The sequence below is a fragment of the Giraffa tippelskirchi genome, chromosome 10, assembly GCF_054371585.1.
Source record: "Giraffa tippelskirchi isolate mGirTip1 chromosome 10, T2T-mGirTip1v1.2.pri, whole genome shotgun sequence".
Taxonomy (NCBI): Eukaryota; Metazoa; Chordata; class Mammalia; order Artiodactyla; family Giraffidae; genus Giraffa; species Giraffa tippelskirchi.
The window spans coordinates 11,787,466-11,805,267 of record NC_137284.1 but is presented as its reverse complement, the minus strand read 5'-3'; the positions used below and the strand labels follow the sequence as shown (position 1 = coordinate 11,805,267).

The following is a 17,802-nucleotide window of genomic DNA, read 5'->3' as shown; positions in this document are numbered from 1 at the left end:
CCCAGCATTAGGGTCTTTTCCAATGAGTCAACCCTTCGCATGAGGTGGCCAAAGTATTGGAGTTTCAGCTTCAACATCAGACCTTCCAATGAACACCCAGGATTGATCTCTTTTAGGATGGATTGATTGGATCTCCTTGCAGTCCAAGGGACTCTCAAGAGTCTTCTCCAACACCACAGTTCAAAAGCATCTATTCTTCCGCGCTCAGCTTTCTTCACCGTCCAACTCTCACATCCATACATGACCACTGGAAAAACCATAGCCTTGACTAGACGGACTTTCGTTGGCAAAGTAATGTCTCTGCTTTTAAATATGCTATCTAGGTTGGCCATAACCTTCCTTCCAAGGAGTAAGCGTCTTTTAATTTCATGGCTACAGTCACCATCAGCAGTGATTCTGAAACCCAAAAAAATAAAGTCTGACCCTGTTTCCACTGTTTCCCCATCTATTTCCCATGAAGTGATGGAACAAGATGCCATGATCTTAGTTTTCTGAGCGTTGAGCTTTAATCCAGCTTTTCCACTCTCCTCTTTCACCTTCATCAAGAGGCTCTTTAGTTCTTCTTCACTTTCTGCCATAAGGGTGGTGTCATCCGCATATCTGAGGTTATTGATATTTCTCCCGGCAATCTTGATTCCAGCTTGTGTTTCTTCCAGCCCAGAGTTTCTCATGATGTACTCTGCATATAAGTTAAATAAGCAGGGTGAAAATATACACCCTTGACATACTCCTTTTCCTATTTGGAACCAGTCTGTTGTTCCATGTCCAGTTCTAACTGTTGCTTCCTGACCTGTATACAGGTTTATCAAGAGACAGGTCAGATGGTCCGGTATACCCATCTCTTTCAGAATTTTCCACAGTTTATTGTGATCCACATAGTCCAAGGCTTTGGCATAGTCAATAAAGCAGAAATAGATGTTTTTCTGGAACTCTCTTGCTTTTTCGATGATCCAGCAGATATTGGCAATTTGATCTCTGGTTCCTCTGCCTTTTCTAAAACCAGCTTGAACATCTGGAAGTTCACAGTTCACTTATTGCTGAAGCCTGGCTTGGAGAATTTTGAGCGTTACTTTACTAGCGTGTGAGATGAGTGTAATTGTGGGGTAGTTTGAGCATTCTTTGGCATTGCCTTTCTTTGGGATTGGAATGAAAACTGACCTTTTCCAGTCCTGTGGCCACTGCCGAGTTTTCCAAATTTGCTGGCATATCGAGTGCAGCACTTTCACAGCATCACCTTTGAGGATTTGAAATAGCTCAACTGGAATTCCATCATGTCCCTTAGCTTTGTTCATAGTGATGCTTTCTAAAGCCCACTTGACTTCACATTCCAGGATGTCTAGCTCTAGGTGAGTGATCACACCATAATGATTATCTGGGTCGTGAAGATCTTTTTTGTACAGTTCTTCTGTGTATTCTTGCCACCTCTTCTTAATATCTTCTGCTTTTGTTAGGTCCATACAATTTGGCTGAGCACCAAAGAATTGATGCTTACTTTTTGTGGTGCTAGAAAAAGCTCTTGGGAGTCCCTTGGACTGCCAAGGAGATAAAATCAGTGAATTCTAAAGGAAATCAAAGCTGAATATTCATTGGAAGGCATGATGCTGAAGCTGAAGCTCTAATACTTTGGCCACCTGATGCAAAGAGCCAACTCTTTGGAAAAGACCCTGATGCTGGGAAAGATTGAAGACAAGAGGAGAAGGGGGCAGCAGAGGATCAGATGGTTGGATGGTATCACCGACTCAAGGGATGGGAAGTTGAGCAAACAAAGGGAGATAGTGAAGGACAGGAAAGCCTGGAGTTCTGCAGACCCAGACCGTGGGGTCGAAAAAGAGTTGAACATCACTTAGTGCCTGAACAACAACAAAGAGGCAAAGAGATTTCCCAAATTACAGGTGACTCAGTTATCTAAGGACCAGTTATCCTCTGCTCAAGGCCTTTAATGCGAATTTCCAATTTTTTTCACCTAACTTTGCAACCCCATGTGTCCCAGGTTTGAATCAGTCCTTAATATACCATTTTCATTTTCTTAGGCTGGACTCCTCAACATGTTTAATCTTGTGGGTTTTCAGTGAACTCTGTACCTACTGCATGATTGGCACTTGGAGTCTCAATATTACAGTAAGATCTACAGTCAATTCTTTCCATATCAATCAAAGCCCCAATGACAAGTCAATAACTTTTTCAAATGTAGTATAGTTTCTCGTGGCCTCTGGAAATCTACTCTTGAAGCCCACAGCCATTCTTTTGCCTTTCTGTTTTTGCCGTTAGCTCCAATTAGTATACAGCTCACTTACAGAGAAATGCATTTCAGTGTCATTGGGTGGTACTGGCCGTAAGTCTAAAGCATGCTGTGCTGTACATTTAGTGGCATCAAAATTCTGTTACCGCTCTTCAGCCCATTGAAATTTATAGCTTGTTTCCTAGTTACATTTTAGGTTGGAACTCAATACTTTGTTGAAATGTGAATTATGCTGTCACCAGAAACCAAATAGCCGTCTAAATTTTTGATCCTCCCCTTTCGTTGGGGAGTTTTAATTTCTATTATCTTTTGTTTAGCCTTAGGTAAAATCCATCTATGTCCTTTAGCACATTATAGTCCCAAAATTTAAAGTCTGGGCAGGTCTCTGAATCTTGGAGGAATTATTACAGTTTCAGTCTACCACTGCCTTAGCTATTGACAGGTGAACTTTACCTTACAGAGTTGCTTTACATATTAAGCTTGTGCAAAGTTTACTATGGCTATTTCAGCTACAAATTAGAGAGTGGAGACTTGGCCAGGCTATTTCAGATACAAATTGGAAAATGGAGACTTGGCCAGCTAACATATAATGTTGACATTGTAACATAGACAATAGTTCTTGCAAATTGCTTAATTCTTTCTCCAATTTTGATTGGTCTTCAGTTCAGTTCAGTTCAGTCGCTCAGTCATATCCGACTCATTGCGACCCCATAAACTGCAGCATGCCAGGCCTCCCTCTCCATCACCAACTCCCGGACTTTACACAAACCCATGCCAATCGAGTCAGTGATGCCATCCAACCATCTCATCCTCTGACGTCCCCTTATCCTCCTGCCCCCAATCCTACCCAGCATTAGGGTCTTTTCCAATGAGTCAACTCTTCTCATGAGGTGGCCAAAGTATTGGAGTTTCAGCTTCAACATCAGTCCTTCCAATGAACACCCAGGATTGATCTCCATTAGGATGGATTGATTGGATCTCCTTGCAGTCCAAGGGAGTCTCAAGCGTCTTCTCCAACACCACAGTTCAAAAGCATCAATTCTTCAGCACTCAGCTTTCTTCACCTTCCAACTCTCACATCCATACATGACCACTGGAAAAACCATAGCCTTGACTAGATGGACTTTTGTTGGCAAAGTAATGTCTCTGCTTTTAAATATGCTATCTAGGTTCGCCATAACCTTCCTTCCAAGGAGTAAGCGTCTTTTAATTTCATGGCTGCAATCACCATCAGCAGTTATTTTGGAGCCCCCCAAAAAAGTCTGACACTGTTTCTACTGTTTCCCCATCTAGTTCCCATGAAGTGATGGGGCCAGATGCCATGATCTTAGTTTTCTGAACGTTGAGCTTTAAGTCAACTTTTTCAGTCTCCTCTGTCACTTTCCTCAAGAGGCTCTTTAGTACTTCTTCACTTTCTGCCATAAGGGTGGTGTCATCTGCATATCTGAGGTTATTGATATTTCTCCCGGCAATCTTGATTCCAGCTTGTGTTTCTTCCAGCCAAGCATTTCTCATGATGTACTCTGCATATAAGTTAAATAAGCAGGGTGACAATATACAGCCTTGACGTACTCCTTTTCCTATTTGGAACCAGTCTGTTGTTCCATGTCCAGTTCTAACTGTTGCTTCCTGACCTGCATACAGGTTTCTCAAGAGGCGGGTCAGGTGGTCTGGTATTCCCATCTCTTCCAGAATTTTCCACAGTTTATTGTGATCCACACAGTCCAAGGCTTTGGCATAGTCAAAAAGCAGAAATAGATGTTTTTCGGGGAACTCTCTTGCTTTTTTGATGATCCAGCAGATATTGGCAATTTGATCTCAGGTTCCTCTGCCTTTTCTAAAACCAGCTTGAACATCTGGAAGTTCACGGTTCATGTATTGCTGAAGCCTGGCTTGGAGAATTTTGAACATTATTTTAGTAGCATGTGAGATGAGTGCAATTTTGCTGTGGTTTGAGCATTCTTTGGCATTGCCTTTCTTTGGGATTGAAACGAAAACTGACCTTTTCAAGTCCTATCGCCACTGCTGAGTTTTCCAAATTGCTGGCATATGGAGTGCAGCACTTTCACAGGATCATCTTTCAGGATTTTAACGAGCTCAACTGGAATTCCATCACCTCCACTAGCTTTGTTCATAGTGATGCTTTCTAAGGCCCACTTGTCTTCACATTCCAGGATGTCTGGGTCTAGGTAAATGATCATACCGTCGTGATTATCTGGGTCATGAAGACCTTTTTTGTACAGTTCTTCTGTGTATTCTTGCCACCTCTTCTTAATATCTTCTGCTTCTGTTAGGTCCATACCATTTCCATCCTTTATCGAGCCTATTTTGCATGAAATGTTCCCTTGGTATCTCTAATTTTCTTGAAGAGATCTCTAGTCTTTTCCAATCTGTTGTTTTCCTCTATTTCATTGCATTGATTGCTGAGGAAGGCTCTCTTATCTCTCCTTGCTATTCTTTGGAACTCTGCATTCAGATGGGAATATCTTTCCTTTTCTCCTTTGCTTTTCACTTCTCTTCTCTTCCCAGCTATCTGTAAGGCCTCCTCAGACAGCCATTTTGCTTTTTTGCATTTCTTTTCCATGGGGATTATCTTGATCCCTGTCTCCTGTACAATGTCACGAACCTCTGTCCATAGTTCATCAGACACTCTGTCTATCAGGTACAGTCCCTTAAATCTATTTGTCACTTCTACTGTATACTCATAAGGGATTTGATCTAGGTCATACCTGAATGGACTAGTGGTTTTCCCTACTTTCTTCAATTTAAGCCTGAATTTGGCAATAAGCAGTTCATGATCTGAACCACAGTCTGCTCCCGGTCTTCTTTTTGCTGACTGTATAGAGCTTCTCCATCTTTGGCTGCAAAGAATATAATCAATCTGATTTCCGTGTTGACAATCTGGTGATGTCCACGTATAGAGTCTTCTCTTGTGTTGTTGGAAGAGCGTGTTTGCTATGGCCAGTGCGTTCTCGTGGAAAAACTCTATTAGCCTTTGCCCTGCTTCATTCTGTACTCCAAGGCCAAATTTGCGTCTTACGCCCGGTGTTTCCTGACTTCCTACTTTTGCATTCCAGTCCCCTATAATGAAAAGGACATCTTTTTTGGGTGTTAGTTCTAGAAGGTTCTTCATAGAACCGTTGAACTTCAGGTTCTTCAGCGTTACTGGTCTGGGCATAGACTTGGATTACTGTGATATTGAATGGTTTTCCTTGGAAATGAACAGAGATCATTCTATTGTAATTTGGCTTCATGAACCTTATGGGACCAGTACCAATTATTCTTGTCCTTTCTCAATTCGAATGACCGACAAAAGCTCAGTAACTTCTGAAGTTTGGGCCAGCTTTAGTTTAAGTCCCAAATCTCACACAATCCTGTGGATATGCCCCATTCAGTAGCTAATAAGAAGTAAGACAAATCTTCCTTCCATCAACAAAAAACTTGATTAAAGAGTGGCATTTTTCATGAATTGACTCATAGGGGCAAATGATGTTTTGCTGAAAGTTTGATTTCATGTTAGGTTCAAAGAATGTGATAACACAATAAACAACTCCTTGCAAAGAATTTCAATTGCTAAAGATAATTATTTGACTTAATTTCAATATACAGTCCTAAAGAAAAAATGGAATCAACAGAGAGAAGTAAAAGCTTGTACATCACCAACTTGGGCTGACAACCTGTCCATAATTGAAGAGCCCTGGAAAGTTCCAGAGGAAGGCAATCTGCAATCCCAATTGGGAAATAGTCCTAAGTGGTCCTGGGACATCACAGGTGGAACTACAGATTGCAGGTTTGGGGCCCTCCGCTTATAATCCCAGGCTGCAAAATGTTATCATCACCAGTTTCCCTGTAAAAGCGAAGCTCTAGTTTGACTTCAATTTTTTACAATGCTTTTTCTTTCACCTTGTGAATTACAGTATTTTCCACACCCTGGGGGCTAGCCAGGCCTCAAGGGGCTCAGGAAATTCCAAGATTCACTCCCTCTTCTTAGCTAAGGTGCTGGTTGACGTCACTGATATCCGTTGGTGTGCTTGCAGCAGACATGTAGTCCAGGCCGAGTCCAGGAAAGTTCAGAATTTGATCAGAGGCCTGCTCTCCTACTTCTGAAGCCTGAAGAAGACTGCCTTAATTTTAATTTCCCTAACAGCATCACAGCTTCCCAGGTGGCACTAGTGGTAAAGAACTCTTGCCAATGCAGGAGCCACGGGCTTGATCCCTGTGTTGGGAAGGTCGTCTGGAGTAGATAATGGCAACCCACTCCAGTATTCTTGCCTGGAGAATCCCATGGATGGGGGAGTCTGGCAGGCTATAGTCCACGGCATCACAAAGAGTCAGACATTTCTTCCAATATTGAAATTGCTCTTTTGTAATACCGCTATAGAACTTCAATGCAGTTTAGTGTCAATGGTGTCTCTGATCTGTGCCATCTGTCCCACTACCTAAAGCCACCCAAACATCACTGGGCTGTGTTGTGTTGTGCAAGTCGTTTCAGTAGTGTCCGACTCCGCCATTTGACCTCTTTTCCTTCTAGCAGTCTCCTCCCCATCTGTGGACAGCAATGCACATCTCATGAAGTGGCTAGGAAGACCACACGAGATCACAAATGTCTAACATGGCCCTTAACATTTCCTTTTATTACTTTATTAGCAGTGTTTTACCTACAAGTTAGAAAGAGTCTCCTCACACTTAGATTTTTCAGTTCAGTTTGGTTTTTCACCCAAGAACGAAGGAAGAGATTACAGTGGAATTTTCTGTATTATGAGAGTTTTCCCTGGCCACTCCTCACAGACACCAATAGAGGCAAAGATTTTATCTACAGGTTCATATTTCTCATCAGACTCATGGTGGCTTAAAGGAGAACATTAGAGCAGGTTAGAGCATATATAGATAGGTAATCTTCACTGCCAGTGCATGCTCAGAACTCAATGTGTCCTGAGTACTTCAGTTGAGGAAAGAAGCATGAAGTGGCTTGGACTCCTGTGGCTGGTAGCTCTCTCAGAGTGCATAGTCATGTAAGTGCGGGGAATAGAACTGACATCGTCCCTTTTTTTTGGTTTTTTATTCCCAATGTCTTATTCTTCTGCCTGTCAGGGTTAGAAGGGAATGTAATCACTCTCTGAGAGTCTAAAGTCATCTATCACTTGTTGATAAGTACCTTGCCACAGATTCTGTGAGGCCTTAGGCTCTCCAGGGAAATCTGTAGGATTGCAGAGCTCTGCTGTCCAGCCACATAATGTCCTATGTAAAATTGCATTCCTTGAAATTGTTCAGTGTGCAACCTGTGCAACTGTAGGTGTGGTCTGAAGAAACAACATTTCTCCTGTATGTGGTTTTAAAACTCTCTAGTGTGTCTTCATTTCTGTGTAAATATGTCTGTGTCTTCCATTCTGTATCTCTCTATTTTATCTATCTCTTCAGATGTCTCTGTGCATGCCGAACTCTCTTCAGTTCAGTTCCATTCAATCCCTCAGTCGTGTCCGACTCTTTGCGACACCTGAATCGCAGCACTCCAGTCCTGCCTATCCATCACCAACTCCCGGAGTTTACCCAAACTTATATCCATCGAGTCGGTGATGCCATCCAACCATCTCATCCTCTGTCGTCCCCTTCTACTCCTGCCCCCAATCCTACCCAGCATTAGGGTTTTTTCCAATGAGTCAACTCTTCGCGTGAGGTGGCCAAAGTATTGGAGCTTCAGCTTCAACATCAGTCCTTCCAATGAAAACTCAGGACTGATCTCCTTTAGGATGGACTGGTTCGATCTTCTTTTAGTCCAAGGGACTCTCAAGAGTCTTCTCCAACACCACAGTTCAAAAGCATCAATTCTTCGGTGCTCAGCTTTCTTCACAGTCCAACTCTCACATTCATACATGACCACTGGAAAAACCATAGGCTTGACTAGATGGACTTTTGTTGGCAAAGTAATGTCTCTGCTTTTAAATATGCTGTATAGTTTGGTCATAACCTTCCTTCCAAGGAGTAAGCGTCTTTTAATTTCGTGGCTGCAATCACAATCAGCAGTGATTTTGGAGCCCAATAAAATAAAGTCTGACACTGTTTCCACTGTTTCCCCATCTAGTTCCCATGAAGTGATGGGACCAGATGCCATGATCTTAGTTTTCTGAACGTCGAGCTTTAAGCCAGCTTTTTCACTCTCCTCTTTCACTTTCATCAAGAGGCTCTTTAGTTTTTCTTCCCTTTCTGCCATAAGGGTGGTGTCATCTGCATATCTGAGGTTATTGATATTTCTCCCGGCAATCTTGATTCCAGCTTGTGTTTCTTTCAACTCAGCGTAACTCTCTTAGTCTTTTCCTTTTTAAAAACATTCTTCTTGTCTTCTCTTAACCTCCTTTATTTATTCCCCATCTCTTGGCCTCCTCTCTTCTGCTTGAGCCCAGAAGAAAGATCAGTAGTACTATTTCTCTGCTCTTTTAGCTCTAACAAGCAGTATGACCACAGCCAAGTCTCCAACTCCTTGCATTTCAAATTCTCCCCTGTATAAAGAGGATGATGAATCCCTTCTACCTCCTTCCCCAAGCTTCCTTGAAAAGGATACTGTGGGATGGCCACAGCGATGATAATGGCTGACATTGTCGAGACTTCCTATATATCAGGTGCATTACATCCATCATCTCACTTACTATCTAAGCCATTCTATGTGGGGGGTGGAGGTGGGGATTATTATAGTCCACCTTTTTACTGACGGGGAAATTGAAACTTCAAATGGTCATATGCCTTACCCAAAATTATGCAACAGAACCTGTGTTCAGACCTAGGTCTTTGCCATGGTTATTGCATGGCATCCTGATAATAAGGTGACACTCATAAAAATGCTTGGAAAATACACAGTGCCGTTACAACGTCAGGTATGACAGTCTGTAAAACACAGACAGCTGATTGCTGCCCCTTCTTTGTTTTCTTTTCCTCATGGCTGGTGAAAGAATCCCTGTTACACAAGTGAAGACCATGCCAGAAACCCTACGGGGAAGAAATTTGCTGCCAAATTGCTCTGAGGAACACCCTTACAGCCGGTCCCAGAATGCCACTAAGGACCAAAGCATAACTTATCATCCCCTGAGGAACCACAAGGATGTGAGTGTGGGAGGATGGTGCTCCACAGCGCCCCCTGGTGCTCTGGCTTTGCACTGGGGTTCAGGTGGAGATGCCAGTGGGGTTGTTGGGGCTGGAGCTCGTGCAGGAGGCAGAAACACGGGGAAAGAGGGACCCCATTCCCAGAGGAGAAGGCAGTGTCATGGTCAACTCTTGGTCTGTGGTGACTGGGCCCAGCAATGACCAGGGGGCAGATAAACATCCATTTCTGTGTCAAAGATGTATCATTAGTTTGAGGGAGATGGTTCTTTCTGAACTAAGTGAGCCACTCAGTTACAGATGAAGGGTGAGCCATGTCAATCAAAAGATAAAGGCAACTGCAAATCAAGTGTGAAATCCCAGGAACAGGAATGTCAGCGTCCACAGATGCATGCTGCTGCTGCTGCTAAGTCTCTTCAGTCGTGTCCGACTCTGTGCGACCCCATAGACGGCTGCCCACCAGGCTCCGCCGTCATTGGGATTCTCCAGGCAAGAATACTGGAGTGGGTTGCCATTTCCTTCTCCAGTGCATGAAAGGGAAAAGTGAAAGTGAAGTTGCTCAGTCGTGTCCGACTCTTAGCGACCCCATGGACTGTAGCCTACCAGGCTTCTCTGTCAGTGGGATTTTCCAGGCAAGAGTACTGGAGTGGGGTGCTGTTGCCTTCTCCGCCACAGATGCATGGATAGCAGTAAAAACGTTCCTGAGTCCCTATGGCATGTGAGGCCATATGAATCTAACATTATTGTTGTTGCTATTGATTTGAAAAAACGTCTGATCTCTTCTTCATGAATGCACAGGCCATCCTGAGAGACAGGCAGGGAGTAAATAGTTGTCAAATAAAATGGCCACTTGCTGGGTGTTGAGAGGACATCGTCTGAGTTTAGAAGAAGTGGCCTGGGGTGACCTAGGAGGGCATCTGTAAAAGAAAGGACTCAGTTTGGGCTTTGAGGAGGAGACTGGAGAGCTTCTCAAATGAAGGTGCCATGACTTCCCTGGTGGTCCAATGGATAAGAATCTGTGCTTCCATTGAAAGAGTGGCAGGTTCTATCCTGAGTCAAGACAGTAAAATCCAGTATGCCGTGCAGCCCTAACAGAAAGGAAAGGAATCAAATCAGGCAGTGATCTGAGCAGAGGCTGTGAGGTGGGGTGGTTGCAGAGTGATTTCAGGAGACACAGGACACCTCAAGGGTGGCAGCAGTCTGCAAATCAAGGGTGGCCAGTGCAGCCAAGTCTGCCCTAACCACTTCACCTTGGCCTCTGTAGTTGGCCTGCATTGGCAACATCAACATAGGAACACCCCCTCAGGAGTTCCAGGTCCTCTTTGACACCAGCTCGTCTAGCTTGTGGGTGCCTTCAATAGACTGCCAGAGTCACAGCTGCTGTGAGTACCTGCCCCCCTCCCCACCTCATCTATATTATGTTTCCCCTCCAACTCCCTTCTTCATACTTGGCACCTGGCGGACACTCATCTCTTGGGTCTACAGATAAACACAACAGCTTCGACCCTCGTAACTCCTCCACCTTCCAGGGCACGAAGCAGATCTTCAATACCAACTACAGCTCTACGTGGATAAAGGGATATCTTGGCTATGACACTGTTCGGGTAATGTGGAAACAGAAGCTGAGTCGGGGCTGGCCCTGGGTGCAACCACTGCTTACAAAACAGAGGCTGGACCAGCTGGCAGTCCACTAGTGACTGGATGTCTGCTCCTCAGGACCCTGTCCCTGGGTAGATAGTGCCTCAGCTGACACACAAACTCCCAGAAGAGCAAATCCAGACAGTGGCTTGGGGCATGGACTTACAGCTCCTTTGCCCATGAGCAGCTCAAGATTCGTTTCACTGGGAGCAGGGAGAGTGGGGAGAAAACACCACATTTATATTCTCAAACTATGCTGGGTGCTTTCATGGTAATAACTCATGTGACCCTGCAACGGTCACATGCAACAGGTACTATGGTTAGCTTCATGATACAGGTGAAGGATCTGAGGTGCAGAGAGCATGGGCCTTGCCAGGGTTACACATCTAGTAAGCGGTGAAGCTGGGCTGGCCCATCAGGACTCAAGCAGGTGTGGGAAATTGGGAAGAGGATAAAACTGATCTGGGGTTCCTGCGGGCAGCAGAGAGCTTCAGGTATCCAGACAGGAAAAGCAGGGGGCCAAACACATGGGTGGGTGGGGGACTGATAAATGGGTTCTCACTCTAGTGAGAACACAGTATAATAAAAACTATGGCCTGACTTCCCCAAAGTGCTTGAATATTTCTGCATCCTCCTTGCCCTGTCTCTTTCTCTCTCTCTTTCCCAAACAAACACAAGTACACACAAACATATCCCCAAATGCATGTTTCCCAGGCAGAATTTTCTGGAGCACCTTGCCAGTGACATTATATAATGGGCTTCTATCTCCCTGGGCAGACACAGAATTCACAAGCATTGCCTTGAATTCAGTTCATTTCTGTCATTAGGGCCTCCCTGGTGGTTCAGATGGTAAAACATCTGCCTGCAATGCAGGAGACCTGGGTTGCATCCCTGGGTTGGGAAGATCCCCTGGAGAAGGAAATGGCAACCCAGTCCAGTACTCTTGCCTGGAAAATTCCATGGACGGAGGAGTCTGGTAGGCTACAGTCCATGGGGTCGCAAAGCGTTGGACACGACTCAGAGACTTCACTTTCTTTCTGTCATCACATCATAGTGATGCCGAGGAGAAGGCTATTCTGCTCTCTACTCATTTTGTCCTTAGGGGGCACCACTGGGTCCTGTCCTGATTCTTGGTTGCCCCACCTGTACAGAAGGCACGAGGGCCAATTTGACTCACTCAGATGGTGCTTGCAGGAGGAGCAGGTGATTTTAAAACCCCCAGCCCCGCAAAAATGGAATATGAATTCCTGTCCCAGCTTGGTCTGACCACCTGAGATTGGTCCAGGGTACAGCCAGGCCTCGGTTCTTCTCTGCAGTGCTAATGACATCTATAACCAAGCCCGGTCCCAGCCCCACTTCCCAATCCTTTATGTGGGAACACTCTCCTTTCCACAGATTGGGAACCTTGTTAGTGTGGCCCAGCCATTTGGCCTGAGCCTGAAGGAGACTTTGTTTGAACATGTACCCTTTGATGGCATCCTGGGATTAGGTTACCCCCACCCCACTATCACCGGTGCCACCCCGATCTTCGACAACCTGAGGAAACAAGGAGTCGTTTCTCAGCCTGTCTTTGCCTTCTACTTGAGCAGGTGAGTCTGAGGTGGGCCAGGCCTCTCTAATTTAGCTGTGATATGCTTTCAGTTGCATGAAAAATTATACACCACCTGATCCGGAAGTTTCCTGAGAGATAGTCTTGCCCAGGGTAACTATGGCCGCAGAGACTCACCTGGCCCAATCACTGGTGTTTATAAATAAAGTTTTATTGATCAAAACCATGATCGTGGGCTCAGGGGCAGGGACTTGGTCCAGGGGGTGAGGGAAGAGGGAGAACAATGGAAGGCGTCAGGAAACAGGTTGGAAGAAAAAGCAATAGGATTTGCTGATGCATTTGATATGGAAGGGCTTCCCTGGTGACTCAGATGTTAAAAAATGTGCTTGCAATGCAGGGGACCCAGGTTCGATCCCTAGATCAGGAAGATCCCCTGGGGAAGGGAACGGCTATCCACTCCAGGATCTTTGCTTGGAGAATTCCAAGGACAGAGGAGCCTGATGGGCTACTGTCCATGGGGTTTCAAAGAGCCAAACAGGACTGAGTAACTAACACACACACGCACAGAGACACACTTGATATGGAAAGAAGGAGAGGGATGGCGGGAAGGTTTCCTTCCTCACTCGCATTTCATCAGGAACCCAGGACCAGCTACACAGTCTGTGGGAGCCAGTGCAAAATAAAAATGTGGGACCCTTTGTTTAACAAGTATTTGGATTTCAAGACAGGGAGAGCCCCATCAACAGCACAGGTCACAGGCTCGTGAAGCCAACCCTGAGTGAGACTGAACCCTCACCCTTATTGTCCTTGAGCCTGGGCTGGTTTTGAAAAATGACAGGCTAGACAAGGAGGAAGCCATACCCCTCCAGCAAAGTGTCTTCTGAGGGTATTTCTGGGCACTTAAGTCACTATAGAGGACCAGGTCCTCTTCAGAAACTTGGGTGGTCAAAGCACCGCCTGGCTGCCTACCTTTGAACTTCTTCTGTGACACTCATTAGCTGTGATGAACCCGGGTCCACTACTCAATCCCTCTGAGCCTCAATTTCTGCATCTGTAAAATGGGTTCTGTAGTAGTGCCTCTGATGGGTGGATAAGCACAGCCCTCAGACAGCGTGTGGTGTTACTTTCCTCCAACAATTCCCTCTCTTCCTTCTCTCCACAGCCAGGAGAACAGCAGCGTGGTGATGTTTGGAGGGGTGAACCGTGCCTATTATAAGGGAGAACTCAACTGGGTACCAGTGTCCCAAGTAGGCAACTGGCATATAAACATGGACAGGTGAGCATCTCCCTCTGAGAGCCACCCCAAGTGAGGCTCCCACATGTGCACACGGACATATGCAGACACACACGAATGCACCCTAGCTACACAGTCACACACACAGACACAGACTCCACCCACAAAGACGCACATAGAAACACACAAAGCATCAGACTTAAAAACACAGAAAGGCACGCAAATACACACACAAACACAGACACATAGAGAAACGGTGATATGCAGACATAGACACACATACACCCAAGACACATATAGACACATGCAGACATACAAGCACACAGATACACACACCACCCATGGATTGATAATCATCCCAGGCCTCCTGATCAGGGCTCTGACCAGGAGAATGGGGTCCAGAAAGGCCTGTGCAGCTGGAGGAGGGCTGCATCCACCACACTGTGAGGAGGGAACATGTTTGAGGACCCTAAAGTGTAGTGAAAAGAGGATCAGGGAGAATTTCACCAGCCTGAACACAGTTGTGATAAGATGACCAGCTGTCCAGGGCTACCTGGGACTGAGAAAGTTCTCAGTAGACAGTACTGCCAGTTTAAAAACAGGGCAAGGCCTTCACAAACCGGTCAAATTGGTCTTCTTAGGGAGAAACTACCCAGCAGTGGAGAGAGGTTGGCTGCAATCTTGAGACTTGAAAGCAACTCAGAGAGACACCTTCCTAGCCATAGCTACCTGCCTTTCTTCCAAGGCACACAGTGGGGCAGGGGCTGTGACAGAAGGAATCAGGCAGCTGGGATTCAGGAGCGGCCTGAAAACAAGGGGCAATGATTGATGGGAATCTGTGTGATAGCCTCACATAAATGCTTTCCTGTGTTTCAGTGGCCCTCTGGGCTAGCTCAGGCATTGCCTGGCTGAGGGCCTCCGTGTCTGAGCCAGATGAAGGGGCGGTGCGGGAAGGCAACCTTCCCCAGGGCAGCCTGGGTCTCCCTCCCACTAACACTCTGAGCATCTGTTGCCTCAGGGAACCTCCATATTCACTCTCATTATTGGTCAGACACCAGATATAGGTGTCTGGATGTTCCTCGTTCATTTTTTCATTGATTCATTCACAAACATACATTGTGCACCCCTTGTGTGCTGGGCACTTGAGGGAGGCACAGAGGACACAACTCGCCCTCACATCTAGTGAGGCAGACACACATGAAATGACTCACACACACAGTGAATTACCACCTTGGTACCTGCTAGACACGGGGAAGGGTCTACAGAGACTGAGCAAGACAGGAGCCTGATCTGGTTTAGGAGGAAGACTTCATTGACAAAGTGACATTTAACCTGGAAACTGAAAGATGGGCAGAAATCCTCTAGACTAAGGAGATAGGCGGTCTTCTAGGAAGGGTGATCAGCACATGCCAAGGCCCTGAGATATGAAAGGGCTGGCGCATTCAATACCTGAAGGGAAGTCAAAGAGCATGAAATGACCAGAGCAAAGGAAAGCAGAGGCAGGGCAAGAGCTGAAAGGCTGTTCAGGAGACAGTCAGGCAGTCATGTTCAGGGGACAGTCATGGGGGAGATTTCACAGTGATGCTGGTGCCTGTTTTATCCCATTTTCTCTCAGCATCTCCATGAACGGGACAGTGATCGCTTGTAAACATGGCTGCCAGGCCGTCATGGATACAGGGACTGCCTTCCTGCGTGGCCCAAGAGGACCGGTCAGCAAAATCCAGAAACTCATCCACGCCAGGCTCATCTGTCATGAGGTTTAGGATCGCTTCATGGGGTCACTCCCAGGCTCTCTACACAAAGATCAGCAGAGCCAACCTCTCTCCCTCTTTCTGTTACAGCACTTGGTTTCCTGCCAAGCCATCGGGACACTGCCTCCTATTGTCTTCACTATCAATGGAATAGACTATCCAGTACCCGCCCAAGCTTACATCCAAGTGAGGGGACAACCCCGGGGGCTGGTTCTCATATCTGGGACTTGCAGGAACTCATAAGCTGCTCCTGGGAGGAGGGCGCCCTCTGCAGGATCAGCCACATCATTGCAGATGTGCCTCCCAGAAAATCAACCACTTGAAAAGAAAGGACAGTCTGGGACAGTCATCCACCTGAAATAAGTGTGGAGTCACTACCCCATGCTGGCATGGTGGGAGTCACAAGGAGAGGGGAACACTAAGGGCCTTTGCCTTAAAGACCTTCAGTTCAACCAGAGCCCTGAGATGCATGAGCATGGAAAGTCAGCTCTAGCAATCCGTGAAATAGCCAAGTGACAAGGAGGGTTGGCTGGGGACAGACCCAGTGTTCTCTCCCACTCTGTGATTAACAGTCTCCCTTCTCTTCTCAAAAGTGCCAGGTTGGAGTCATAAATTACATGGTTACTCCAGTCCTTGGCTGCAACTTCCCCAGTTCCCCATCTGTGAAGTTGGGATACCTGACTCCTCATTTGGATGCTAATATGAGTAAAAGGTGCACAGAAACTGCACAACTCTTGCACACGGTTGAGGCTTAATTTCAGTTCTCTATGGGAGTTCAGAGCAGGCTAATGGGCTCAAACAAGCTTTTGAGAAAGACAGGGAATTTCATTAATTCTAAAATCCCAGACTTATGGAGACTTGAGGAACACTTCTTGGTCAATGCAAATCTAAACTGGATTCATTGCAAATGGCACCCCTGGGGGCTGTGCAAAGGGGTTCCTGGGGCAGATTAAGGGTGATGAGGGCTACAGACTTGGAGGCACCAGGAAAAATCACGAACCCAGCCTAGAGTGACCAGGGAGGGTGAGTGTGGGTCAAGGAAGGCTGTGTAGAGGGCTCGAGCACAGTTTTAAGGAAAAGGGTTGTGGGGAGGGAGAAGAAACAGAATTTTCTGCAGAGAAAAGAGGGAGGTAGGAACAGCAAGGAATTACGGGCCATTCTTGTTCTCTTTTTGAAAATTTTGTTGAAGTATAGTTGATTTACAGTGATCTGTTTATTTCTGCCATAAAGCAAAGAGGCTCAAATATATATATATTTTCATATTCTTTTCCATTACTGTTAATCATGGGATGTTGAATATGGTTCCCTGTATTATACAATATGACTTTGTTGTTTATCCATCCTCTATATATGTTTGCATCTTATAATCCCTGCCTGTCTGACCCTTTTCCTCCCTAATGGCAAGAACATGTCTTGGCCCTTCTAGTTGTTGGAAGGGCCCCTACTTCCACCGCTGCTGAGAGAGTCACTTGATTCTTACCAAAGGGAGGAAGTAAAACCAGGAAACTTGCTAACTCTGGATACTGATGAGGGAGACAGGTAAGCGCTCAGGCTGACTACTGTGTATTTTTGTTTCCCCAGCGTTTGTCGAGCCACTGCTTCAGCAACTTTCTCGTGTGCCCACAGCGTGTGAATGAGTCGGAGACCTGGATCCTGGGTAATGTCTTCCTGAAGCTGTATTTCTCGGTTTTCGATCGAGGAAACAACAGGATTGGCCTGGCTCCCGCAGTGTAAATGCTGGGCTACTTCACGAATCAATCAGGCCCTCTCCAAACACACACTCATGTGAGAGCACCGTGGGTGGGGCCAGGGATGCTGGTGAACTGTGTTTGTTGCTCTGCAAAGCCCTACTCTCTATAAAGAGTAAAGGATTTCATCTCAATGGTGCTCATATGAATGGGTGCCTCTCTTTGGGTCAGGGAGGTGCATCACATTCAGAAAGGATCTAGAATCAAGTCTGAAGCATAAGTGAGAGAAGCCCAACTCCAGCTGGCTTGAAGAAAAAGGGAGACTTATTGGAAGGATACTGGGGGTCTGGACAAAAGAACCAGAGCAGAGCCAAAGGTCTCTGTGACTGGACCTGAGAAATTAGAAGCCATCGGCTCACGCTTTGCCTCCCTGCTCCTTCCCTTTATGCATCTTTGACTGTTTAAGCCTGAAAGCCTTCTTCCCTCAGGCTTCTACACTTAGTGAAGGACTCTGAAGTTGCCTGTCTCAAGGTTTTATATCCCTAAAGTATATAGCCCAGAAGGAAAGAAGCTCAGAAAACATCACTTTACCAGGAAGGGATATAAAGGACTGG

At 45.9% G+C, this 17,802-nt stretch overlaps 1 protein-coding gene across 1 annotated transcript; it reads left to right on the top strand.

Moving 5' to 3' along the window:
- Positions 1-7,192: 7,192 nt before the first annotated feature.
- Positions 7,193-17,234, top strand: LOC145524805 (pregnancy-associated glycoprotein 2-like). The gene is made up of 9 exons (XM_081537706.1): positions 7,193-7,251; positions 9,181-9,331; positions 10,593-10,710; positions 10,814-10,932; positions 12,362-12,555; positions 13,678-13,791; positions 15,365-15,506; positions 15,591-15,686; positions 17,082-17,234. Exons 1-9 carry the CDS (start codon positions 7,199-7,201, stop codon positions 17,232-17,234), a joined length of 1,140 nt encoding a protein of 379 aa, XP_081393832.1. The 5' UTR covers positions 7,193-7,198.
- Positions 17,235-17,802: the final 568 nt, after the last annotated feature.